Genomic DNA, 26,803 nt, shown 5'->3' on the forward strand with positions numbered 1-26,803 from the left:
TTGGGCAGGGGGGATGGACAATATTCCTCAGAGTCCCTCTCAGATTCTGTAGCAAAACAGCTGGAGCTGGCTTTTTTCTCCACAGAGAAGCTGATTCAGGTCCACCTCACATTGGTGTTGTGGTAGTTTTGCTCAAGCTTTCCTTGGGTGGTTTTATTTTGATTAAGTACATCCACATGTCAGTGGTCTCTTCACCACCACTACTTATTTTTACATAATGGTGGCTTGTTTAGAAATCCTACATTTACTAACACTTACCACAGTTTGTTTTTTTTCTTTGAATTTAAGTGTTTATAAAGTGACTGCTATTAAGTAATCACTGTAAATATCATTTTTACAGGATACAAACGGGAAAAGGAAAATGAGTATGCCCACCTTGCCTGGAAAAGACTGCAATTTGGAGGAGTGGAAAGTAGCTAAAATGTCTTTTCTCCCACTGCTCTGGAACACTTTTTCCAAAACTACCATAAAATAAAAAATAACAGATCCCCACCTAGCATCCTGGGATACAGGAACAGCACACAGGACACAGTCATATGGTGGGGAGGACTCAGTTATTTGACAGAAGGCATAGAGCAGTGATATTAGCCTCTACATCTCCTGTTCTGCAGAGCAAATAAGGACGCCCATTTTTTTACATGATGGTTTATACATGGTTATCACATCCTCACCACTTCATCTCTTACTTTAAGAAATCATTTTCTCTCTCTCTCTCCCCCCACCTGAGATTCCTCTCACACAGAATACTTTCCTGCTTCTGTTGTATAAACCTGGATCCTGTCTGTTTCTAATAACTCTTTCTGTGAAATGATAGGACTAGAACACGATGGGCTTTAAGCATTTTTTAGCTCAATGTTAATCTAGAAGTCTTAAAAAAGTACACCTGTCTTGCATAACATCTCCTGCCTTTCTTACACAGCAACATTGAGAGAATTACTTGTTATTATTTTGGCCTACATACCTTTGCCTGAAAGCTTAGACTGGGGGGAGGGAGGTAGGAAAAAAAACAAAAAAACAAAAAAACCAATTATACTTAGTTGGCTAAAAGTCAATAAACAGATTTAAAAGATTTTATACCAAAATAGCATTATTTAAAAAAAAAAAAAAAGTTAACTGACGAAAATACTAGATGCTGAGGAAGGAAAATAATCCTAAGAGGCAAGGTATACATCAATACTCCATATAATAATATAAAATAAGTATTTGACTTCACTCAAATGAATATTGTATTGTTTTCCTGGTCTGCGAGTCACCACCTAGTTATGTTGCCAAGCTGTTTCAAGGCTGATTCACTAAATTCACTAAGTTTTATGGCTATATGTAAGCTAAGGGTTGATCAAAGAGTTAATGGATGTAACATCTTTTCCAAAATCACAGAATTCAGTACACTTGAAACATCCTGCTGTATAAGCTAAAAATTTCAACTATTGTTTCCTTGACTAGTTAATTCAAATTACAGTAAGAAAATAAATTTCTGAATATAAGAAAACTGCAGCAATATGAGCTTCTCTTTCCATATGAGGTTCAGGCTTTTTGTCTGTTGAGAACTCAGAAAGAATTAGCATGTTAACATTTGTCATTAATTTTAAATTCACATGCTGAGATCTTCATCAGGTATTTTCAGCACTGTAAGTACAGGCTTTCTTTTCTGAACTCAGATCATAAACCTCTGCACTCAGTATGGTTTCCAGAAGTGATCAGCAGCTGTTTCAGGTCATGACTGATGGTCATTGGCAAAGCTTTGTGGGAAAATGGCAAAATACCTGTGTGTATCCAGCTGAAGGATTACAAACCTTTCACATAAGAGAGGAATGGATTCACCCAAACAAGCTTTACAAGACAGTGGGGATATAGTATTCGTCTTTATTGGTTAATGTTAAGAGAGGACTTCTCAGGGAGCGGATGCTTCTAAATCATGTAGCAAATTTCCTCTGTGACTCGGATATTTACCCTAATCATTTCTTTTACCAAGTATACTTCTGTAAAGGCAGCAGATATTTTTAAAAACCCATTTCTAAATCTGGTGTGCCAGCGATGTATTTATATAAGGATTTCGAGGAAACCGTTAGATGCAACCCACCAGAAATAACACTCACAGCTCTTACACGTAGCTTTCTAAAAGCACACGAGAGCACAAACCGCGTTAAGCGCGGACCTCGCGAACACCACCCGCGTTAGTTTCCCTTCCCAGGCAGCGACCGGCGGCACGGAGTTAGCTGCCGCTTCAAAAGAAGCGAAATGATAACCTGCCAAAAGGAGGGGGGGGGGGGGTGCGGCCGGCTCCTCCGTGCCTCCCCCGGGGAAGGTCAGCCTGCCGCCAACACAACCGCAGGGAGCCCTCGCCCCTCTCCCCGCGGCGGGGAACCGAGCCCCCCCCACCGCACCGCACCCCCCGCGCAGCGCTCACCGTGCGAGATGCTGTGGAGCAAGGCGACGGCCAACATCCACATGCCCCCGCCGGAGCCGCCAGGCAGCGCGCACCGGGTCCGGCCGCCTGGGCCGGGGGCTGCTGGCAGCCTGCGGGGCCGCCGGTCCGCGCAGCGAGCGCTCAGCCCCGCCTGCAGCCCTCCGCGGTCTTAAAGCGGGAGAGAAAGCCCGGAGAGCAAAAGAAACGCCGCCCAGGTGCGCTGTAAAAGGTAAATTTGTTCGCGGTGCCGGCAGTGTGCGCACAAAGTGCATGCTTCCTCGTCGTCGAGGCGCTCTAGACGGCCCGCTGGAGGGGCCACTGGGGAAAAGTATTACACTGGGTTGTTCGTAGGACGGTGCTTACCGTTTTTAAGGACGTTTGATCAGTCATACAAAACTATTTTCAAAGGAAGGATCCCAAATATTGACCTTCTCCACTTGCAATATCCTTGCTGAGTCATAAATCTTTCAGTGAATGGAATAGCTTGATTTCTCACTTATATGTGAGTAAATGAGGGAGTGTGTTAGAGCTCTCCAGAATCTAATATATTCTCCCAGAGAGGTGACAGCACTAGTTTGTCTTGCAACCTGGACCACAGATCCTAGATGCAGGTCCTGCAGACATTTAGCTCCTTATCCACCTGGGAGAAATGAAAGTTCTCTTTAGGCATTCATACAGCTGAGCAGCAAGTTAAGGTAGAAGAATATTTAAAGTGGTTTTCCCTAGAACAGAACGGTAGTCACACTGGCAGCAAAACAGGCACAGGCCTTTAAGATGGGCTCACAGGTGAAATGGGGATAGGTCTTCGGAACATCCTCATTCTGAAGAGGCTGTATGGAAGAATACCTGATGTGGTTATATGTGCAACTGAACAACAGACTGATAAAGGCATAGTACTCAACAGGAAGAAAAACAACAACAACAACAACAACAACAAAGGAAGATGTACTACATGAAAAAAAAAAAAAAAAAAAAAAAGAATAAAACAAGACAGTAAATGTAAAGTCCCTGAAGCATTTGAAGTCTGGAATTAGTTATTGTTTAACTTTTGGACTGGCAAGATATCTACAGACTTGACTAAATGATTCAAACATATATATACATGATTTATGTGTATTCCTTATATATGTAATAGGCATAATTGTCAGAAGTTGGGTAGCAGGGGGATGCAGGATGTGTGGGAAAAGGCCAGGAGTGCCCTGTGCAGACCACAGCTGGGTCCAGCATCACCCACCAGTAATGCAGCCAGAGCACCATCTGCAACTAGGAAGGTTTAATAAAGGGTGGTAACCACAGGGACAGGGCACACACACAAAAAGAGACGCACGAGGATGCACAAAAGAAAACACAAGAGGAGGTCTGTCTCTGAAGGGATTGTGGCTGCTGGGTAAATCACACTAGGAAAGGGGCAGCCCAGGGGTCTGGAGCCCACAGAAGAATCCAGAGATTCCAATCCAGGTGTCTGGAGTGAAGATGAACCTTGGGAAAGAGGTAAGATATTTCCCTAAGTATTTGTTTAATTGATTGTCTTTGTTTCCCAATACCCAAACTAGTAATTAAAAGTTTATATTCATTGACAATAAATTTAATTAAGTGAAATTCCCTGAGTTGAGACCACTTGTGACAATATATTAGTAGCCCTGCAAATAAATATAACTCTTGACCTTTAACCTGTTAAAGGATTGTTGAAAAAAGAAGAAAGGGGAAAAAAAAATCAAAATTAAAATTAAGACCAACTGCAAAAATACTGGATTTATTATTTGTAAGATTCTAAACATGGACTTGGCTTCCTTTTGCTTCTTACCTAAATTAAAAATATGGAAACAACAGCAAGTCTTCTATAGAACAGTACTATTTTTCTATCATAGGATGGACAGCAGGAATCCTTTATCCAGAAACATCTTTCCTTGGAATTTTATATATAATTTCCTTAAGAAGTAATGATCAGTAGTGAAACAAATACTCTCCTCTTGATTTAAATCTATCAAGACGGCTTGGTAAGCCAGCAGAGGAGAAAAATATCAGATAGTCTTGCTTTTGGTTCTTAAATTAAATACTTCAGCCGTTGATTTCCTAAACCTGTAGCATGGAGGTCATACTGTAAATGTCATGAAAATAAATACTGAAGGTCTAGGAATTAATCTAATGCTAAAACATGAAGAACAAGAATATTGTTTAATGCTTTGCTCCCACCATTTTTCTTGGGGGTTGCTTCCTAATGCTCCTTAGTGGTGCACAGTCTCACCCTGCAATGAGTGCTATTGAAAGCCTCATGATGATTGAGTAACATTGAAATATGCAGAATCCAGTTGCCCAGGAAGTGCTTTGGGCTTCTGCAGGGTGGATAGATGATAGTTGTATCTCTGTTACAAAGAGATGTGATCCAAACCCTTCTGTTACAAAGAGATGTGATCCAGACTCTTCCTCATGACTTACCTTATCTGCTTCTATTGCCCTCTCACAACCGTGTCTCTGCACTGGACAATCTTTCATGCCTTTGTCTTCCACAGCATCATTGAGAGTTCAGACTTTGTAGTTAATGCCTGTATCAATGAAGAACTGAAACACAGAGCAGTCAAGGGCTAATCTATTAAGGGACTCAGGTATTGAACTTGTCATCATTGCAAAAGTTAAATTTTAAGTGAACTGATATATATATGAAATCACAACCCATTATAGCATCCAGCATCCTGGTACTGTAGAACAATTAGGTACTGCAGAATTAGGTTCAAAGAAAATAAGTGGAGAGAAGCCTCAAGTGATGGGAAGCACCTAAGAGAGAAGGACCCACTGCCTATGAACTGGGCAATGGTCACTGGTGTTCAGTGGCTGAGTGCTGACACCACATCAGTCCTCTCTCAGGAGAAGCAGAAGAGGAGACAGTAGACTTCTGTACTTGCTCTACACCCAACAGTTGGCAGAGACTTGGGTTTTCCATCAAATATTAAAGAAAACCTTGAATCTATTTACCCTATCTTGTTCACAGTAGTTCACTTGCCTAGGATACTTAAACCCTGCTCCTATTTTTTCCCAAAGTAGTAATCTTCTATACTCTCTTCACATAGCTAGGGTGAGAACTATTTAAAAGTTATCATACAGTGCCATTGTAACCTTATCTTCTCTGAGGCAAAAGAGTTGGAATCCTTTTCCAAATCAAGCAGGGAACATGGATCTCCCACTTTCAAGGCTAGCACTCTCAGCATTTGGGTAGAGGGTGATATAGGTGGTCAAGAGGAAGAACAATTCCTCTACTCTGTTCTGATACTTCAATAGGAATAAGTGCAGCAGACCACTACCTGCCAAGAAGCAAATCAGGGATTTCATGTCACTAGCATCCCTGAGACTTGAGCATCTTCATGCATGTTCTGGGGCAAGAAAAGCCGGGAGGTGAATGTAGGCATACCTAGTCCCACAGTTGCACTCTGCTGATGTTTTCTGTTTTTTTTTTTGTTTGTTTGTTTGTTGTTTGTTTGTTTTTGACTAACACAATAGAACAAGATACACCTCAACCTGAGAATGTATAGACTTCCATTCCCTGTGATTTTCTAAACATATTTTTCAATTTTAATTCATGAAAGCATATTCTGAGTTTGTTTTCAAGATCTTCTATTATCTGCCTAGCACTTTTTTTTTTTTTTTTTTTTCTTTCTGAAAGTACCCAAGTCATTACAAATGCAAGTATAACTATATATATCTCTCTAATACCATATATATTGTTATGGAGATAGTTCTAAGAGATAACATTATGAAGGATCTTATGAAAGATCTTATCTTCATGTGAAAGCTATTTTAATACCTTACTGAAGGTAACTGGGGATCAGTTTTGCCCTCTGTAATTACCTAAAATTACCTCAACTTTCTCTTCAGGCTGGATGAACATCATGTAATACTGTTATCTTAATTATTCGTGGTTCTGAATATACATATGTTAAAAGAACAAAATGTGAGGAATAGGGAAGAGGGGAAAAAAGAAGACAATAGAGAAGGATGAACACTACATACCCAGCTAACTCTCTCCCATTGATTGTATATAATATTGTATATTTTAGTTGCCTATTTACAATTATTCCCAAGGAGGCTTTCTCACAGAGACACATCAGAGTTCCTAGACTTGGGTCCTCTTCAGAGGGAAAGGAATATCTAAAACCTATGGGCAGCTGTAACAAAAGCTAGTTCAGTAAGTTAACAAGCCCCTTCCCATCACCAAATTAACATTTTTTTTTCACAGCAACCATGTTCATGTGCAAGGCTGTCATCTTTCCCCCTCTTTCTGTAGCATCTGGGTTTAGTTAAACGTGAGTGTGTGGCCAGGCTCTCCTCACTTTGCCAGCTGAAGTTCCAAACAGCTTTCACATTGAGCCCTGTCACCCCACATTCAGAGAAAAAAATAGTTGCAGAGATAATAAAACACAATCTTGTCAACAGCTTCTAACTAAACATGCGAAAGGAGCAGGTGTAATTTTAGAAAGACCTGAGTTATAGATCTGAACAGCAAGTGGCAGGTGCACATTCTCAATTAGGGATGCTGATGTAATTTCTGCCAAATCTTCCAGTTGTTTTCCTCAGTCTTCATCAGGCAGAGAATCAGCAAGCTGGCATTTATCCAAGCCCCAGCCTCACTTAGGCTCTAACCAAGTTGCTCATTCAAAGCATCAGAACTGGATTAGATGAGAACCAAAGCTAGGTGTTGTAAGTAAGCCTAAAGTAGCACTGCCTGTCCTCAGCACCTCAGCTGCTTTAGCTGCCCATTAAATGCAGGAGGAGGTGAGGGGTCACTTCAGACTTGTGAATTCTCATGAAGCATAGCCTCAGGGCAGGTGAGCAACTGTGCCATAGCATTCTCTGAGATACCAAAAAAGAAGCAATGTGATTTTTGCTGTCATTTCTGAAATAAATAATAATAATAATAATAATAAAGGCCACATCAGCTATACCAAGCTGGGCCAAGAAGTCTTAAAAAAAAAAAAAAAAGTGAAGCAAAAAATCTCCACTGTCATCTCTATCTGATCACTGTTGATATACATAGCTCAGTCTCAGGCTTTACCCAAGCCTGAAACCAGAATGACCAGTGTCTTTGGCACTGGAATCACTGACGTGCAAAGGTTGTTTTAAATCAGGCACCATTAGCTGTTTTGAACAACAAGGAACAACAGCTCAGGCTCTATTACTGCTATAAACTGAAGTGCAGAGTTGGCTTTCTGAACGTGTCCTGGCTCCATTTTCCTTTATAATCTCAGGGAACTCCTCAGGTTATTAGAGCTGTGTCTTACCACTGTTCATTGGTGGAAAAGAGAAAGAAAGACTCAAAAAACAGGACAAGACTTTTGGGGCAGAAGACAGCTTCTTGAGCAAATGTTTAAACAAATATTTCCTTTAAAAAAAAAAAAAAAAAAGTGAAGAAGAAAAAAAAAAGCACCTCATTCTCCTGAAATAAAACTATATTGACTAAGAGAGCGTATCTGTATCTGTATTTACAGTGATTCTCAGCAACTGGGAACAGTAGGTGGCACAAATAAGGAAACAGCATGACTAAACTTCTAATTTGGTTTGACATGGCAATAACCCTACGTGTATCTTCTTTGTCTTCAGAGGAACAAAGCTCAGGACAGTACTGCATGTGGGGAGCCCTTCATTGGGATCAGTTGTTTCCCATCTTCTGGATTTGAGATGAAAAAATTCAACATGCGAAGATTCCACCAAACAGCAGCTCAATAATAAATTGAGTCTGCCTTTATCATCATCACCTTTACACAGTGGTACTGTTAGTGTACAAAGGTTCTCAGGGGAATGCGAACTATTTTGGATTACTCAAGAGAACGTGTTTCTCCATGGACAAAATGCTAATGGGCTTCTGTTTCAATTTCATCTGCATTCACTGTGCTGGTAGCACCTTGTAGGTAAGTGGGCTCACTTTTCCATGGTCAAGTGGCCTCAGGAGAAGCAAACTGTTCAGCAGACAGGCATCTCATGCTGACTAGCAAACATTCAAAAAGCTCAAATGCACACATTTATATATTACAGACACAAACTGCGAAGGAAAACAGTGCTATGGATCAACCTCAGATTAATATTCTCTTTAGCTGACTGGCCAAAACGTTGCTGGCAGGATGCCAGTTAGAATCATAGCTAACATATAATAGCTATTGCTTGACCACTTTGTAATGCTTTATTGTGCCTAAGCATGTCCAGGCAGGTAAGTACCTATTGACATGCCATTACCTTCTGGCACCCCATGATGAATGTGAGGGACCTTGCCTCTTATTTGGTTCCAGTGGTGTAACTGACACTGTAATTTCACCCACAGTGTACCACATGGAGACAGGTTTGAGCAGCTGAACCCTACCACAATGCTATTTACAAACAAGGGAAAGGGATCTAACTACAACATAAATACACTTAAGTTAGATGTGTGGATTTAAAGCCCTTAGGATGTTTTGGAAGTAGTAGCCCTCAAATGCACGTTTCATGTCTCTAGACCTCAGTGACTCCATTTGTAGAGTTGGAGGAGAAAAAAGTTTCATTCTTTGCAAAGCATTGGAGCTTTCCTGATAGAAAGGACATGGGGATCTGGGACATGACACAATCTGACACACTGAAGAGAGGAATGAAGGAAGGAAGCCTGCTGAAGTCAAGTGACTGCTCAGGCAGGCAAATCTTGGTAATGAAAGTGCCAAGAACATGCTTGTCTTTCAGTTCTGAAGAACTGAAACTCAGGGAAAGGTTTCTCAGGTGATTTATAGCCTTCAGTTCTGAGAAGCAATGAGGATGAAGGCCACAATCAATAACTCTGGAATTTTGTAGAACAACATAAAACTCGATGTGCAAAAGACAGCAATTTCATGAAGCCTCATCTGAGGAAGTGGAACCTGTTCCTCAAGAGGTCCCTACACAGACTTGGTTATCTACCCCTCTAAGCACGGGGTGGGTTTCTTTGCCTCTACCTTATCTGAGGTGGAAATAAAGCAAAAAGCAAATATATACATGACACAAACTTGAAATACACATAGAAAGAGAACTAGCGGCACATAACAGATATTATTCGTGCCAAAGAAGCACTGACTCCAACAACAGGCATAGCCACGAGGATACAATTCAAGAAGGCTTTCTGTTGTGCAAGAGCACAACTATACAGAAATGGGAGTCTTGGCCTGTAACATATGTCCAAAAACTACTTATTGAGTACATAAAAGCAGTGGCTTTAGACATCCCAAAGCAGTTTACTTACTGCTTTTTTTTTTTTTTTTTTTTAATGTTATTTGTTATATTGGCCTCCTCAGTAAAGAACTAATGGAAGGTCCCTTTCCCTGACCTAATTAGGCAAAAGTAGGTCTTCATATCTTTGGCTTTTACATGACTCAGATTTCTAGGTGCCCTGTTAAGACCCACAGTAGCAACATTGTTTTAAAGCACCATCCAAGACTGAAATTTGCCTCAGCAAATAACATCCCTGGGGAGGGACAGCTATTTCTTTCTTCTGTTGCCTGATTGGAAAAAAACAGATTATTAACCCTCACAGAATTACTGATTTACCAACACTGCCACTGCAGTATGTGCTCGTTGCTCCAGGTAGAAAGTAATACCTTCAAATGTATTGGTTAATAAATCAACATCACATTTTAATATTAATCGTCCCTTTGAAACTGATTCTCGCCAAATATCACAGTTAGTGGTTGCTTTGCTAACATGTTAATGGGTCATTAACTAAAACCAGTCATTAGTTGCTGCTGTTACAGTTTCCATAAGGATTTATTAAGGCAACTTCATGTATTATTAAAAAGAAAGTTTGTGGTTTTAACATTCTGAAACTTTGTCTCCCTCAGGCTTCCACTGATATTGCTTCAAAGGTAGAAACATTTGCCAAACACATAAGTTTGTCACTCAATTCTATTCTTTAAAATAAAATTTCTTGCTCTTAACATTAAATGTTAAAATAAAATAAGATAAAAAGTGGATGTGTGAAAGTACCTTTATTAAAAAAAAAGAAGATAATAAAAATAATTAAAAAATATCTTTTGTTTTGTTTTTATAGCTATTAAAGCAAAAGGAGGTGTGCCTAGCATAGCAAAAAAGATCAATTTATAAAGCTAGGCCCATGACTATAATTAACACCACTAAGAGGAAACTTTTCCTTACATAAGTTAATAAACTGTGAATCTCATTGCCACTAGAAGTCACTAAGGCAAAGATCATATTTCACCATAGAGTTCAAACTTTATATGGATCTCAGGAATCCTAAGCTTTATAACTCCAATAATTGAAGATAGTCTTAAATGTTAGAGCATGAGGCTTACAATTGCCATAATGACTTCCTGAGGTAATTAATTCCAAAGTCTAAATAAAATCCATAGTTGTTAGTAGTCATAGTGACAGACTTGGGGGGAAAGTTTTATATTTGCACCTTCTATGTTTCTTGCACCTTTTTCACTTTAACATCAATGGCTGCGCAGACAAAGTTAAGGTCAATACTGTATGAGAAGGCTTACATTCCTATATTTTCCTGACTTCATCTCTTTTTTTTTTTTTTTTCTCTTTTTTTTTTTTATTGTAGAGATATCAGAAAGCTAGAGTTTCATACTTATACCGCATCGTATTCTTACTGTCCTACCAATAATTTAAAATATGCCCTCTCCCCCCCAACTAACAACAGTAATATACACCCAATAACAGTTTCCAACTTGTGACATGAGGCAAAAAGAAGACATTTTCCATCCACCCTGTAAAATCTGACTCAAGTCCACAATCAGCTCTGTGTTATCTTATTGCACATTCTTGGGCACAAGTCCTTTAAATTAACCAGGCTCCCGTTAAAAGTTGCAAAGGTTGCAAAAGTTGTAAAGAGAGGAGAGGGATGACAGTCTGTCTCACCTGTGTGCACTGCAAGAGCTGAGCTTTTGGGGTTACAGCTAACTTTTCACAGAATGTTATTGTAAGATACCACTGTGGTATAATGTTGTATGTTGGACAGTGTATAAGCACAGGTTCTTGGCACCAAGATGTATTGAACACTTATACAAAAATATGCATCTGAAAATTATATTGCCATGAAAATTGGCAGATTTTATTCACAGGGAGTTTATGTGAACCCAAACAAATCAAGCCATCAAACCACAGTAATTTATATTGCTGCAAAAAATAAAACTGACTTACAGACTGCTGAAGATTTGTAACCTGGTACTAAATGGTTCAAATTAAATCCTGTATTGTTATCTGTGGATAAGCTGATATTATTTATGAATGCCATTTTTTCTCCAAATGGCCTGGATTTATTTCATCTCTGCAAGGCAATGCAATAGAGATTCATCTAAGTATATTGCAGATAATAGTGATAATGTCTTAATTTATACCTCTTGGGGAAAAACAGAGAAACACCAGACTTGTGAATGACATCTGACGATAAAACTTCATGGCTTCCCATTTTTGAGAAATTATCTTTGAAACATTCTTCTATATTACAAAAAAAAAAAACTTCAGAACTATCCCTTTAGCACCTTTTCCCACTGAGGTTCCTATAACTGAATACTGATTCACAGAAAGCCTGGTTCGGTGCCTGAATAATTACAACATCTATAGCAAGAACTGCACTGTTTGTTTTTTTTTTTTTGTTGTTGTTGTTTTTTTTGTTGTTGTTGTTTTTGTTTTTTTAGCAACTGCTGGTTAACTGAATAGCTGGTTGATCTCAAACTTCAATGTATCTTTGTAAATCAAGAATTCATCTACAACAAGGAAGCGCAAGTATTGTGTATACAACTGCTAAATGAACATGCAACTGCTTTTACATAAGCTAATGTCTTCTGAGTGACAAAAAAAAAACAGGCTTCTAGATCCAAGTGAATCCTGTAAATCAGAAATGTTCATATATTTTTAGAAGACAAGATCTTGTAGCTTTGCAGGACACATAGATTACTTGCTGTGAGTAAAGAACAAAGGTGTCTAAAGGCTAAAATAAAAATGCTGAACAAATGGACTTAAAAACACTTTTAACAAAGACAAAGTTTACCATCTAAAATACTATGGACAAAAAATTACTTCTGAATGGCATTTGACAATGTGAAATGATGTCTCTCACAGAAGGCAGGCAAAGATGCCAAGATTTACAAACTAAAATAGCCTTTGGGTGAATGCTTCAATATGATGTTCCACCTAAGACAGGTCACAGAAGCCCACTTTGTTTACAAATGTTCATAACTCTCTACTTCAAGAAAAAAAATCCTTTCCATTTCAAGTAAGAAACACAAATATGAAGCCATCTTTTCATTGCTAGTCATCAAACCATCAACCTCTTGTTTTTGTTTTCTCCAGGCCTTGATCATCCTTATATCCATTTCCATATCATCTGCCTGTATGCTTATTCACAGTCTGTCCTGTCTATGTCTCCTGTCTAAGGAAAAATATCTTGCAAGACTTATGAAAACCATTCTTTGTTCTTAGGTCCTCTCTCTGGTACTATACCCTGATGATGTCATGATAAAATTTTATTAGTTAAGAAAGCGACAATAGAATAGTAGAATCACAGAATGGTTTGGTTGGAAGGGACTTTAAAAATCATCTAGTTCCAACCCCTCCACCATGGACAGAGACACCTCCCACCAGACCAGGTTGCCCAGACACCTCAAGGGATGGGGCATCCACAGCTTCTCTGGGCAGCCTGTTCCTGTGCCTCACCACTCTCATAGTAAAGAATTTCTTCCTTATATCTAATCTAAACCTATCCTCTTTAAGTTTAAAGCCATTACCCCTTGTCCTATCACTGCACCCCCTGACAAAGAGCCCTTCCCCAGCTTTCCTGTAGGCCTCTTTTAGGTACTGGAAGGCCCCTGTAAGGTCTCCTTGGAGCTTTTTCTTCTCCAGACTGAACAACCCCAACTTCCTCAGCCTGTCTTTGCAGGACAAGTGCTACAGCCCCTTGATCATCTTCGTGGCCTTCCTCCAGAGTTGTTCTAATATGTCCACATCCTTCTTGTGCTGGGGACCCCAGAGCTGAATGCAGTGTTCCAGGTGGGGTCTCACAAGAGCAGAGTAGAGATGCAGAATCTTCTCTCTTGACCTGCTGGGCATGCTTCTTTTGATGCAGCTCAGGATACTGTTGGCTTTCCGGGCTGCAAGCATACATTGCTGGTTCATGTCAAGCTTCTCGTCAACCAACACCCCCAGGTCCTTCTTGTCAGATAGTAACTTTTTCTGTAACTTCCACTGAATTCTTTTCTAAGTGTTCCCTTGTGCTTCCAAAACACCCTAATTCACTTTGTTTCTTGTGCCTACTAGCCCTACTGTGTTGTGTGCTTCCTACACAGATAATACATTTTCTTAGTTTTCTCTAGTAAGGTTAGTACAATATGTACCTGATTCTTAATTAGGCTCAAAAGATACAATAAACAATTACAAGCCTGCAGGAACTTACATATATAGATCTGGGTTTTCAATTATTTTGATAATGATAAAAGAAAATGAAGATGAGTGACTAATGGATTAATGGGAAAAACTTCTACTACTAGGTCCTCTTTTGCAATGAAACGGCATTTAGCACTTTTTATATAGGTAACAGTCTATCCCCTCCTCTGCTTTTTTTTTTTTTTTTTTTTTTTTTTTTTTTTTTTAACAATGGCAATTTCAGACCCCAGTGTATGTTGGAAGAATAACTAACAGAATCTGGACTTTTTCATGAGATCCTTACATTGACTTTGGTGCATTGCACATGTGTAGTGAGCTTAATTTAGCCCAGAACCACTAATCCAAGTATATGGGAACAATTCTTCACTACTTTATGTCTTGTATAGGTCATTTTCTCCAAAGTAATGTGCATAGTGACCATTTTGTCTCACTCTGCAAAGAGGCTGGGAGTGGAAGAGAAGGAGACAAAACACAGTTCTTAAGCACTATGGTTCAGTAACCATCTCTCTCAGTAATTAATTTTAAAGGAGTAAAAAGAAAGTATTAGGAAAACTCATAAGGGTAAATCACAGCATACTTATTTATCATTCAGATTCACTACTACTTGATAAAATCAGAACACTAAATTATGTGCATCCATATTCCAAAGACTAAAAATAAAAATAAAAATAAAAATAAATAATGTCCCTTCTTAGACAATGAAGATGTTAGCATGAATATGTCAATATTCTTACCATCCAGACTGTATTAACACCTGTAGTACTCACTTATAATCAACAGCTCAATACCATTGTAACCAACAATCCTTTCCTTAATTTATTTACAACCTAGAGAGGCCCACTTGCATGGTCTGATGCAGACAGCTCTGTGTTAATCCTGCCCATCCTCTGAGTTGGCCAGGTATGAGTCAGCCCCAGTCCAAAAGCCATAAGGCCACATTAATGAGGCACCAAGAGAGAGGTCTTATCACCACGGGCTAATTACTGCACTAACAAGGCAAGGCTCTGATTCACGTCTGACAAGCTTTGAGGCTGGGTACAGTTAGGCCTATCTGTGTCAGAGGAGAAGCATGAGAAAAAATATTAATGCTAGAAGGACTAATCAAGGTGTTTTGTTGGATTATTATTTTTTTTTTTTGGTAGAAAAAAAAAATCATAATAAAAACGAAAAATTCCCAGAGATCATTCGCTTATGGCAAAATTGAGGACAGCTTTGGGTTCTAGGAAGAGCACTGCCAGCAGGTCCAGAGAGGTGATTTTTGCCATCTGCCCACTACTGGTTGAGACACATCTGAGTACTAGTTCTGGGCTCTCCAGTACAAGAGAGACATGGGCACACTAGAACAAGTCCAGCAAAGGACCGAAAAGATGATTAATGGACTGGAGCATTTGACATGAGGAGAGACCAAGAGAGCTGGGACTGTTTAGCCTGGAGAAGACAAGACTCGGGGAGGATCTTATCAAATACCTGGCAGAAGGAGTGAAAAAGATGAAAACATTCTTCTAATTGCTGCCCAGTGAGAGGGCAAGATGAAATGGGCACAGGCTGAAATATATTAAATTCCTATGAAAGTTATTTATTTATTTATTTATTTATTTCTCTAGGGGTGACTGAACACTGGGAATACATTTCCCAGAAAGGCTGTAGGCCTTCATATATATGAGGAATAATCCTCATATATATTCAGAACCCAACTGGACACAACTATAGTTGACTTTGCTTTTAACAGATGGACTGGACTAGAAAACTTTGAAAGGTCCCTTCCGACCTTAATGATTTTCTGATTTTGTAATTCTGTAATTTCTTCTAAATAAAAATTCCTTTTCTAAAATAAGAATCTTTTAAGGAGAAATTGTAGTCTGGAGAGAAATGGTCAACATCAGAATATTCATTCCAGGCTAAGACAGAGGTGAGGCTGATATCATTAGGTGCACTTTCTCTCTCTCCTTGCTATGCAAAGAAGGCTCAGCCAGCTCCCACTTCAATATCCAAAATTAGAAGAGATGAATCCCAGCCTCCTTCACCAATCATAATCAGCACCCAAATTGGTGTTGAGGTGAAACACAAAGCAATTAATGACACGTTTTGTGGCACAATACAGCACAATACATCCAGAGCCAACTAATCGGAGAAACACCATGCTCACAAGATAACGTTGCTTCTGGCACCCAAGCTAATGCTGTTCTTTCTCTGTGGCAGGGATTTTTTCAAGTGGCTATGCTCTGAGTGGTTTGCTCAGATTTGTCACAAGCCAAGAACTAATTTTTATTCTACGCAGTCCCACAACAGACGCAAACACAGAAGATTTTTACTTCTTCCTGTGTGCAAAGACTTAATGATACATAACTGTGAGGTATGAAATGCTCATTGGCAGCAAAACTTAACTCCAGGTATACAGTTCGAGCCTTTTTTTAAGGCGCTGTATTTCTGAAAAGGTGGGAAATGGATCACCAGAGAGTTCACCTCACAAGACTTATCAAAATCCTAACTTGACTGTTAGTGGAAAATAGACAATCACGTTATCCTCCAGCATGAGGAATCACACAGAGCAAAATCTGCAGCAGTTAGAACACAGTAATACGGCTACTCATGCTTGCATAATCATATTAAACATTTTCATTCATTTCTGCTTGTTAAAGTAATATGATGACTTCTTCTAGTTTCAAACATGGCAATGAAAGGAAGCTTTACTTTCCTCAGCCTGCTGTGCAGCGTTAGTGCCAAAGGCAACAGCTTTTTAATCCAAAGCAAGAGTTTCAAGATGAAATACATTTACCAGCACAGGGGAAAAAAAAAAAAAGAAATGAAAAAGGGAAATGGGCCCTTCTCACCTGCCCATGTATAACCATGTGAGTTAAATTAAAAACATACATTGTCAGCTGGAAGCTCATTTGCGTGAAGAACCGTTGGCAGGTTTTGACAGTGTACAGTAGAGCAGGGTTACAGAGCTGTGTGTCTTTCCCTTCCTCTTGGCTGCTCAGTACTACAGAAGTGAGAGCTGAGGAGCAATTTCACTGCAAGACCAAGACAGCTTTTATGAAGGTGAGTCACAGGATTCAAAGGACAGTGTGTAAAGGAGAGTCTGCTTTGGAGTCCATTTATAACACAGAATGGGACAGAACTAGAAGCCTGTGGTTCTCCCTCAGGGATTTGCTACACAATGAGGGAGATGCCAATTTTGAAACTCAGAGATTGAAATGTAGCAATCATGAAAGTGCAGACACCTTCTCCTCCAGTCCACTCAATCCCCTGAAATTTTAATTGACAGAAAAGAGTAACGTCAATTTGTTCCCCACTGCTGACAGCTTTACATAGAGTATGCAGTTTTGTGTTAGGAGTGCTAAAGAATTAAAAGAAAGTGAACTGAGAATGATCTATGCAGTGTAATTCAGTACAAACAGAACTGAAGAGAGTTTTACCCACTGACATTAAAGCAAGCAGAACTACAGCCTGAATAACAGGGTTTTATGTCTTACTCCCTTACTATCAAAAACAATATTTTAAAAAGCTTGAGCCATAATTATGGATTTTAATTCAGCTAGTCAGCTCAGTCTCACTGGCGACACAACAATATCTGTCTGCATCTCTGCACCACTGTGGCAACACCTATATCTGTTTGTTATGAGAGACTCTTGAGCAAGCAGAACTTATGTTTTCAGAGAATAAAAGGCAGCTGGGCTCTTTTCTCACAAAACACCTCTACATATTACTACTTAGTCAAAGAAACAGGTAGTGTTCACCTTTCTGAAGTTAAACTACCAAGATGAGAAAGGGCTGTTTATCATTTTGGAAAGATTACATTATCTGATACCTTCAGGGGGCCTTCAGGAATGGGGAGTTAAGCAGAATCCAAGACTGATTGTTCATATAACTTCTGGTGCAAATCCTTCATGTGGTTCTAGTACCTTGTCGTGTCTGCATCTCCTACAGGTTATTGAACTGTTTCTTGCAGATGTCTGGCAACGCCGTGCATAGCTAATCAACTCACTCATGACTGTGCTCCATTCAACTTTAAAAGTTTTTTCCTTTTATTTTTTTTTTCCAGTTTCCCAGAATAATGAAACAAGCACAAACATTAGCTGCTTATTTTCCTGGAAGTATTTTTAGAAATACACTGAATGAAAATTAAGTCATTTTTTTTTCAGTATTTCAGTTAATTGCTCTCCCCTTGCACGTGCCATGCGGACTGCCAATTTGAATTGTGTACTGCTGACTACTAGTCATTATCAGTCCAATAAAGCAAGCAGAAGAAACTCATAATTTTAGAGGATATTTGTGAATAGGTAGGAATGCTCAGATTCGTTGACAATTATTTAAAGAGGTGATTTATTGATGATCATTTAAGGATGTGAATTGTTTCCCAGTGAAGTTTTTATTTAATTCTTTCCCTAAAAATAAATAAATAAATAAATAAATCAGCCTTTGTCTCAAAAGTTATACTGAGCTAGTCTCTGGGAGGTACTGCTAGCTTTTGTAGTTCTTGACTATTTTGTTTAAGACTTAAGTGAACATTTGATTAGAAGCTACAATTTCTGTGAGTAAGGATTGTGCGGAGAAATAGTTGTGCTGAAACCAGTAGTGACTGATGGAAGTAGAACATCTTCTAATAAGTGACCTGAGTTGATTTATTATTATTATTACTTATTTATTTATTTATTTTTAGCAATTGCTTCCTTAAATTTATGTGGGAATAGATTTTTTTTTGTATTGTAGGAAATAGGAATATCTAATCTCTCAGGCCTTTATGCCCTCCCAGGTTTTGGAAAACAAAATTTGCACAATTAGTTTCATATCTATTAAAGGATTTAATATGTCCACATACTGAAAAGTTATGCTAACATATTCACATCTCAAAAACCAATATCTCACCTAGGTTTTGCTCAACAAATTAATAATCTATACATCATTTGCAATGCACATTGGGAGAGCTACAGATGAGTTTTCGTGTAAGATGCAGGTATTATAAATTACTAGCATTGACAATCCTGTTTAAAGAACTTGTTTGTATAATAGGGAGGTGAACAGAGTAAAAACATATTCATTCAGGTCACCAAAATAAGAACATTTCATTGTTTAGGAACTGGCACATTTACCTATCTCTCTATTAGTTCTTGGGTAAACTTCTCTTTCCATCCCTTCTGTCACATCATCTTTTTTACATAGTAAAGTACACCAAGATCAAAGCTGATAGCTGGAAGCCATTCTTTTCATAACGATGTGCAGAATAACTGCAAAATAACTTTGAATTTCTATGGACAGAACAGCAACATATCCTTACACTTATCCTCTTCTATAATTTTCCTTTCCCCACCATTTCTCACATCTTCCTCACAACATGATAAGATGCTTGTATAAATTGCCAACATGAATTTGGAGTGGATGGAGAATATTATTCTCAGACATGCAAAATACTCTGGAGATGTTCAGAACAGTTTAGCATAAGCATAGCACTTACATTAGTAAGAAAAAGGCTAAGTTATGTCTTGCAGCTGCCACTATTAGTTGACTACTTGTGCAATTAATTACTTTCCAGAAAATTCAAGCCAGCGTTTGTGACAGGAATATTTATTGTTAATCACTCAGTAAGAAAGCAGCCATCCACAACTGACCTACACACAAACATCTAGTCTCCAAAATGCCTGGCTGTTTTTTTTTTTTTTTTTTTTTTTTTTTTTTTTTTTTTTTTGTGGTTGTTTGTTTGTTTTTTTGTAATGTTGTGTCAAAGAAAGCAAAACTGAACAAGCTAAATTCAAGAACATATACTATAGCAAGCAGACAAAAGAAAACAGTGTTTTTGTATCTTCATGGAATAACACTCTTTCTCCCTTTCAATTTTTAGAAACATTAAAATCAGTACACCAACATGTGCTTAACTGTGAGGCTACTTGTATCTGCCTTTTCTCGCCTAATGCTTTTCTCCCCTCTTATGTTCTCGTTATCTATGTGCTTAACTCAGATGAGTAAGATTGTACATGTAAATAGACACTTAATGGATCTGGGGTCTCAGATTTCAGATGTTCATAGGCAAAATACAGGAATTAGATATGTGACAATGAGAGAATAAGACACTGTTGCTTCAGTCTAGAGGGATCAGACCATGGTTTCATTTCAGGGGGGTTTACAGCAGACAAGAGAAGGCAGCAGTATTTTTTACAGCTAGTCTAAAAAGCTGATTCAAACTAACATGGATTTGGATCAACAAACCTAAACTAAAAATGCTTGGTATTTTTATTATCTTTTCTATCCATAAGTGAAAATCACACGTAAACAGCAAATAAGTGGAATGTGCTGTCACAGGTCAAGGACCACCACCTAGATCAACTTCAAGGACTTGTATCTTCAGTTGATGAACAGTACCCTCAAAATGAGGTCTATGACAGCTCCATGTTTGCTCTGACTTTAAAACACATGGCATCAGTGTTTTCATATCTCAGCTAAACAAAAAGCTTGCTCTGAGAGCTGAGATAAACTGGAGGTCAAATCCCAGAATACCCACAATTTGCTTTACAGTTCCTGCTTAGACCCACCCTTAGCTGGAAAATACATACACATCTCTCTGTTGGAGGAGACATTCAAAGTACAACCACGTTGATATTTGGAGTTAATCTTGGAGACAGCTCCAGTGAAATGAGTTACCCCTTTTTTATCAGATCTGAGGTAGATGGTGGGATTAAGGTGTAAGATTAAGGTTTATCCTACCCATCAAAGCAAGATAAACATAGTGCTTTTCATCTCCTCAATGTACATTACACCTCCTTCCTAAAACAGTAGGGTATCTGAGGAACCATTGAATAGAAGCCAGAAGTGCTTGCCCTGACATGTGTAGCTTTTGGTTCCTGCAAGGGGTCAAAACAACCACAATATTTCTGAAGCTGTGGAGGCTAAATGAGAGGCAGTGTACTAAAGTATGAACTAAAAACTGCAGCTGAATATGAGATTAGACTCACAGGTTTTGTGGTCAGACACAAAGGTAGGAATATATCACACACTGATCTGTGAACAACAGAACCCTATTTTGCCAAGTGACAGTGGTGCTAGCTATATTACAATCTGCCTGCAGTTCTTAGAACATCACTCATTTCACTCATTTTACAGATTCCAAAGGAAACAGTAAAGCCCAGATCTGAGTCTTCAATAGAAACAGTCAAAAATCTCAAGAATATTTCCCCCATTGAACAGGAAATCACAAGTACTATGAATGTCTTGTTTTAATCTGTCCTGAATTCCTCACAGTAAAAGTGAATTAGGTTGGATATTTTCTTTTTGGTCAGCTATCCATGAGTGTGAGTGGCTGATCAGAAGGTCTTCATGGAAGGCTATACTAAATCTGCCAAGAGCAGAAGCAATTCAAGATCAGGATTTAAGCTTAGGAAGACTGTACATGCGTATTGGCATCACATCAGTTAAAATACACTGTGTTTTAAAGACAATGATCTATTGCAATGGCACACAGACAGTAATCTTATTATTGTGGTGAAAGAAACAATACATACTAATACAAGTCAAAAAATCTGAATCTTGTCCCAGTCTCCAGACATATTCAGATTTGGGATTAAAGTTTGGGCCATCTGTAAACTCCAGCTCTAAAATTGTGGTGTAGTTGTTTATTCTAATCAAAAATTTTATATTTTTTCTTAATAAATAAATAAATTTTCAAGAAAGAATAACTATTTCTACTTTAGTACTTTGTAAAAATGGAAGCTCACAGAAGTTTTAATATCTTGAAATATTGAACATGTTTTTATTGGGACAGGACAGGCTAATTGACTCAGAAACCTATTTAGTTGTTTACTCCTCCTTCTAAAATTGTGTCTTTTCATACTGCTTACCTTTTTTTTTTTTTTTTTTCCCACTTTTTAACAATGGACTTGCACAAACTAAAATACTGCACTAAGAATATTTGAGATTCATTAATTACACTATCTGAAATGAGGCAGAGAATTTTACATTGCTGATCTAAGGGAAAAAAAAAAAAAAAAAAGCTAAGTGTTTATGCAATGAACTCTGAAATTCCCAGTGAATGTGGAAATTAGTTCACAGTTACTCATTAGTTTACACTTCCATCTTGATAACATCTGAAAAATTCAATTTTAGTAGCTTAGACATGAAAATAATTGAAAATTTTCTTATTTTCACCAATTTCCCATTGGAGTTCAAGAGTCTGTCTTGATTAGAAATCTGTGAAGTGATGGCAAGGAGAAGATAAAACCAATATTGTTTAGTGCAATAGTGTGTTTGGTAGCTGCTTTGCAACTTTATAGTATTTTTTTTCCTTTATTTTCTGAATTTTACAGAAAAAAATAGTCAAAAGCATTTTCAGCAATGCTTTTGATTTCTTTGGTCATGATTTCAGTGGAAGAAATGCAACATCCAAAAGAAAGTACTAACACAAGATCAGAAAGATGTGCATCTTTACAAAATAAAAGCAAAGCTGTTTTCCTGAATGGGAAAAGTCTAACGCTTCTTCAAGGAATGACAAGGATAAATGCCTAGAGACAGTGTTATATATTTATACTGAGTATACCAAGGAAGAATATTTAATAACAGAGATAGAAATAGTCATTCTCTTTGTGTTTCTCTTTGTGACTGCACAACCTCTCTTCTGTTGCCTGATATGCAAACCTCAAATACACACACAAAAACTATACACACCAGACAGAAAGGAAATAAGGGAACCCCTAGATTGGCCATCTGTGACAACAACCAAATGTGACAAAGGAGAAGAAAAATTACAAACTCCGAAAAATAGTCAGATAATTAATTTTAATCACATTTCTTGCAAGAGAATTTTCTAAGATTCAGACCAAGTGAACACTAAAACATGTTTTGAAATTTAGCATCCACACAACCCAAAATTGTCACAGGTCAAGTTGTCTACACTCTTCACTGTGGCAAGATACATTTCCAACAGAATTCCCCAGGCAGTCTACAGATTTTACTTTAAACTTCTGTAAATCCAGATGACTCCATGAGGAACTATGTTAATGGAATCACTCTGGCATAAACCTGCAGTAACTCAGAGGAGGCTCAGACTCAGGAGATGAAAGGTTATGTGTGAAAAACACTGGGTAATGGGCAGCAGTATTCATATGGCAGTATAAAGATGTTGTAAATTCATTGTAAAGAGTTTGTATCAAAGCTCACCAATCTATAGTTGAGAGAATCTTTGCTGTTGTTGATAAGCATACTTTTAACATCCAAATAATTAATATTCAGGTCTTATTTCTGAAATAATAGTATGTTTATTATTTTATCAGTGCTTAACAAAGTCCAGCAATTACAGGCTTCATTAAACAACATGCAGACAATCAAAACAAGTTAAGTAAATGATGGAAGAAGTAAAAGAAAAATATTTGATAATAAAATACCACATTTTCACAGTAATTTTACGACCACACACTTATGTAAAATTGTTGATAGCAGTATTATAATAAGATATTTATGTCCTTTGCTCTTAAAAAATAGCAATCTTTCTATCTGGCTACTGCTCAGTATGAAGCACACCAACAAAATACGTATAAATCTATTAGCAAGCAGGCACAGAAAGGTATCTCTTCTCCGTCTTGAGACTTTGTGTGCCTTATTAAAGGATAATTTGTTTCTATCCTGGGACCCTGAATGCTATATTTATTATTCAGAGTATTCATTTATGTTCTTAATTTCTTTAAATCAATTTTTACAATGCTAGCAAACCCTGAACTTTCACTATATCGTATGAAATGACTGTCCTTAAGGATTTGAAATCTCATTAATATTACATAATAATAATTTTTACTATATGTTCTAGGAAGTGATTTCTTAAGGATTTTAGAACATATATTAGAAGTAGGCCAGAAATTTAGTTTATCTTAAATATATCAGACTTGATCATCCGTGTTTTGCCTCTAATGACGGAGAATGACTTCCTTGAGTAGTGTGCTTTATATCCCAATTAGCTTATTTGTCATTGCCAAGGCAACTCTAATATTAGCAACATCCAAATCACTGAATTTACCATCTTTGTTATTTTGTTAATCCTGAAACATTCTCAAAAAGACACTCAGGGTCAAGTTATGTCAAAACAACATCTAAGGAAAGAAGCTCTTGTACATCACAGCTCCATTTATATGCTCAAGAGATTCCTGAAGGTCAACTGCAAGGCTCTGACAAACAAGCACTCTTGAGATACCAAGACTGTAAGGAGGCTGTATGAGTTGTCTTAAAACTGTACATTAATATACTTTTAGTGCTTTATGACTTCTTCTAGCCATACTTCTCAGGAGACAGAATCTCTCTAGCTAGATATTAAAAAAGACAGTGTGAACCCGCTCGCATTTCTACACCAGTGTCCTGCAGAGAGCCATAAAGCAGACCTAGTGATCATATTTTGGCAAATATCAATATTATAAAAGTACATAGGTGATAACCTAGGACAAAGTAGTGGATTAAATCCTGCTTCCAGTGAGGATTCTGGGAAACATCCCTTTTACTTTACGGACAACAAAGTTTGGCCAAATCTGAGGGTGACTGAAAACTGCACCCTGAATATCTGTAAATGCTCTGAACATCTCTAATTTTCAATTAGAGTGATCACTATTTACAATAAACTGTTTGAAAATTAATATATTTTCTGTTTATCTGCCCTCATCTAATACAAGAGGGTTTCATCTTTCTCCTCAGAGGTGATAACTTCACTAACTTCATACTTAACCTTTCAAGCAGCTGAGGAAACACTATGAAATACAGCAAGAATTCTGAGATTCGGGGAAGAGAAAGAAGTACAGACTAGACAACAAGTGACCAGCAATACTTAATTCTACACATCTTCGTTTAAGGATCAAAAATTTAAACAAACAAACAAACAAACAAAACCTCTGAGAAATACACAGGAAAACCTAAATTCATACACATACACACAAATCTTGCCAAAATAAATAAATAAGACCAAACCTGACACTGTATTTTGAGAAAGAAAAAAGACACAGGAAGACAGGATCTTGTTCTTTACCACAAAGATGAAAGGAGAGCTGACTTCAACATTTATTAAAAAAAAAAAAAAAAAAAAAAAAAAAAAAAAGACAGGATTTAGTAGCCACAAAGTATCAGGGCTTACTAGCTAGGTACATACTTACTAGATAGGCACACTCCTATATTTTCCCCATGGCTTTTGTCTGGTTTTCCAGACACCTGTCTGTCACCTCAAACCACCCAATGTCACCCATAGAATATTTTTTCTCTTCATTCCAGTTCTGATATTTGGCTGTTATCACTTACATGATATTCATACCAGGGGAAGTATGATATTCCCCTGATGGATTTCCATATTGCAATAAATCAAAATGCATTTGCATTATCAAAATTCAAACAAGATTGTTCACCTAGCCCAAAAGACCTCCTCCTCCCCCCTTATTTTTGTTTTTCAGGAGACTGAGGTTGCTGGGTCCAGCATAATAATGTATTGCAAGGTGTTCCACAAGCAGAGCTTTTCTGATTAATATATTGTGTGCAACAGTACACAGCAAGTAAGTCACCTTGGGTCTGCCTTCATTGGGGTTATTAACTATGTCAGAATATGTTAGCCAAAATGATTGTAATTTCTCCTATGGATTGGATATAGCTGCATGTTCTGATCTGACTGGGTAGAGATTTAAAAGTTGCCTCCTTAAGGCTTCAAAAGGCAAATGAATTCACATGTGAGCTTTACAGCAAATTTATCCTTCTTCCTAAGCATCCTGTGATTCAGAGCCTCCTTTCTATTTGTTTTCTCCTTGCAGATTGGGTAAGAAACTTCAACAGCCAGTTGCTCCAAGGGGTCTTCAAAATAAGAGCATCCTCAGAAATTACCCTGCATACACGTGCTCTGTTCTCTGATGACAGACCAGCTCCAAAAAAGGCCTTGGTTCAAGCTGTCAATCCAATACCACCAAATCTTTGTTAATTTTAAGTAGCTTGCAGTGGAAATCTGACATTCAGCTGGAATAATCTGGATTTCCCCCCTTCTCAGTAGTGTGAACTACATTGTTACATGAGACCTGAATGAACTTTATTAAGAAAAGGAACATTTGTGTGTGTGTGTGTTTGTTTTTTGTTTTTTGTTTTTTTTCCTTCCCATGGGGAATCCCATAATTTCAATTTATTTTTTCCACATTCAACAAAGAAATGGGAAAGAAAAATAGAAATTGCCCTGCAGAGCAAGATTAGGAAATATATTTTGTTGAGGTTGATCTACATGTAATAAAAATAACACATTAGAATGCTAAAAAATATTTAAGATGAAAGCATTTTCTCTCCTGACCTCTTCTTGCGAGATCAATAGGGCATGCTTTGAACGAATAGTGATAGTGTTAGGAAAGGAACCTGCTTAGTTTTTACTCCAAATTTGAAAATCATTATAATAACCTCTACTTTAGTTTCAGAGGTTTTCAATGAGCAAGGAAACCAATTCATACGAACACCACTCATCATCTCTAATCATGACCTTGTTACCACTTTTAGGCTGTTTGATTTTCTGGAGTTGCAAGCCAGAGACTTCCAGACAATCCAGATTCTGGATGTGTATAAGATATATCAATTCAGCAGAAATTAGGGTTTTTGATAAAGTAAGAACTAATATATATATATATATATCATTATGAAAGATGCTTTTAATAAAATACAGAAGGACTTTCTTTTACCCTCTTTGTGAGATTTCAGAATAGCCACAGCATGATCTATGTTATTCTTTAGTCTTTAGATAACAGGAAGGACCACATGACAAGAGCAGCTTCCTGGACTGAACCGAAAGTCTGTGGTTTTTTTTTGGTTGTTGTTGGTGGTGTGTTTTGTTTGTTTGTTTGTTTTTGTTTTCCTTCCACAGAGTTGTATAGTAGCCACTTCCACAAAGTAGCTACTTCCTAGTAGTAGATGGAGAAAAGCAATCCATGTATGAAGCCAGGACTCCCTGTACACCTCACCTCACTCCTAACAATCTGTAGCTGAAAGGCTTCCTGCACTGGGGGCTTTTCTTGGACCCTTCCTTTGCACCAAGAT

The 26,803-nt window shown here is 37.9% G+C and overlaps 1 protein-coding gene across 1 annotated transcript in view; it reads right to left on the bottom strand.

Moving 5' to 3' along the window:
* DSCAM (DS cell adhesion molecule) overlaps positions 1-2,533 on the bottom strand; it is a 477,845-nt gene extending 475,312 nt beyond the window's left edge. The window contains exon 1 of the mRNA XM_072027123.1: positions 2,408-2,533. Within this exon, the coding sequence (XP_071883224.1) occupies positions 2,408-2,450 (43 nt within the window). The 5' untranslated portion in view covers positions 2,451-2,533. The remainder of the gene's footprint in view (positions 1-2,407) is intronic.
* Between the last annotated feature and the right edge of the window lie 24,270 nt (positions 2,534-26,803).

This window comes from Anas platyrhynchos, chromosome 1 (genome assembly GCF_047663525.1).
Source record: "Anas platyrhynchos isolate ZD024472 breed Pekin duck chromosome 1, IASCAAS_PekinDuck_T2T, whole genome shotgun sequence".
Lineage (NCBI taxonomy): Eukaryota > Metazoa > Chordata > Aves > Anseriformes > Anatidae > Anas > Anas platyrhynchos.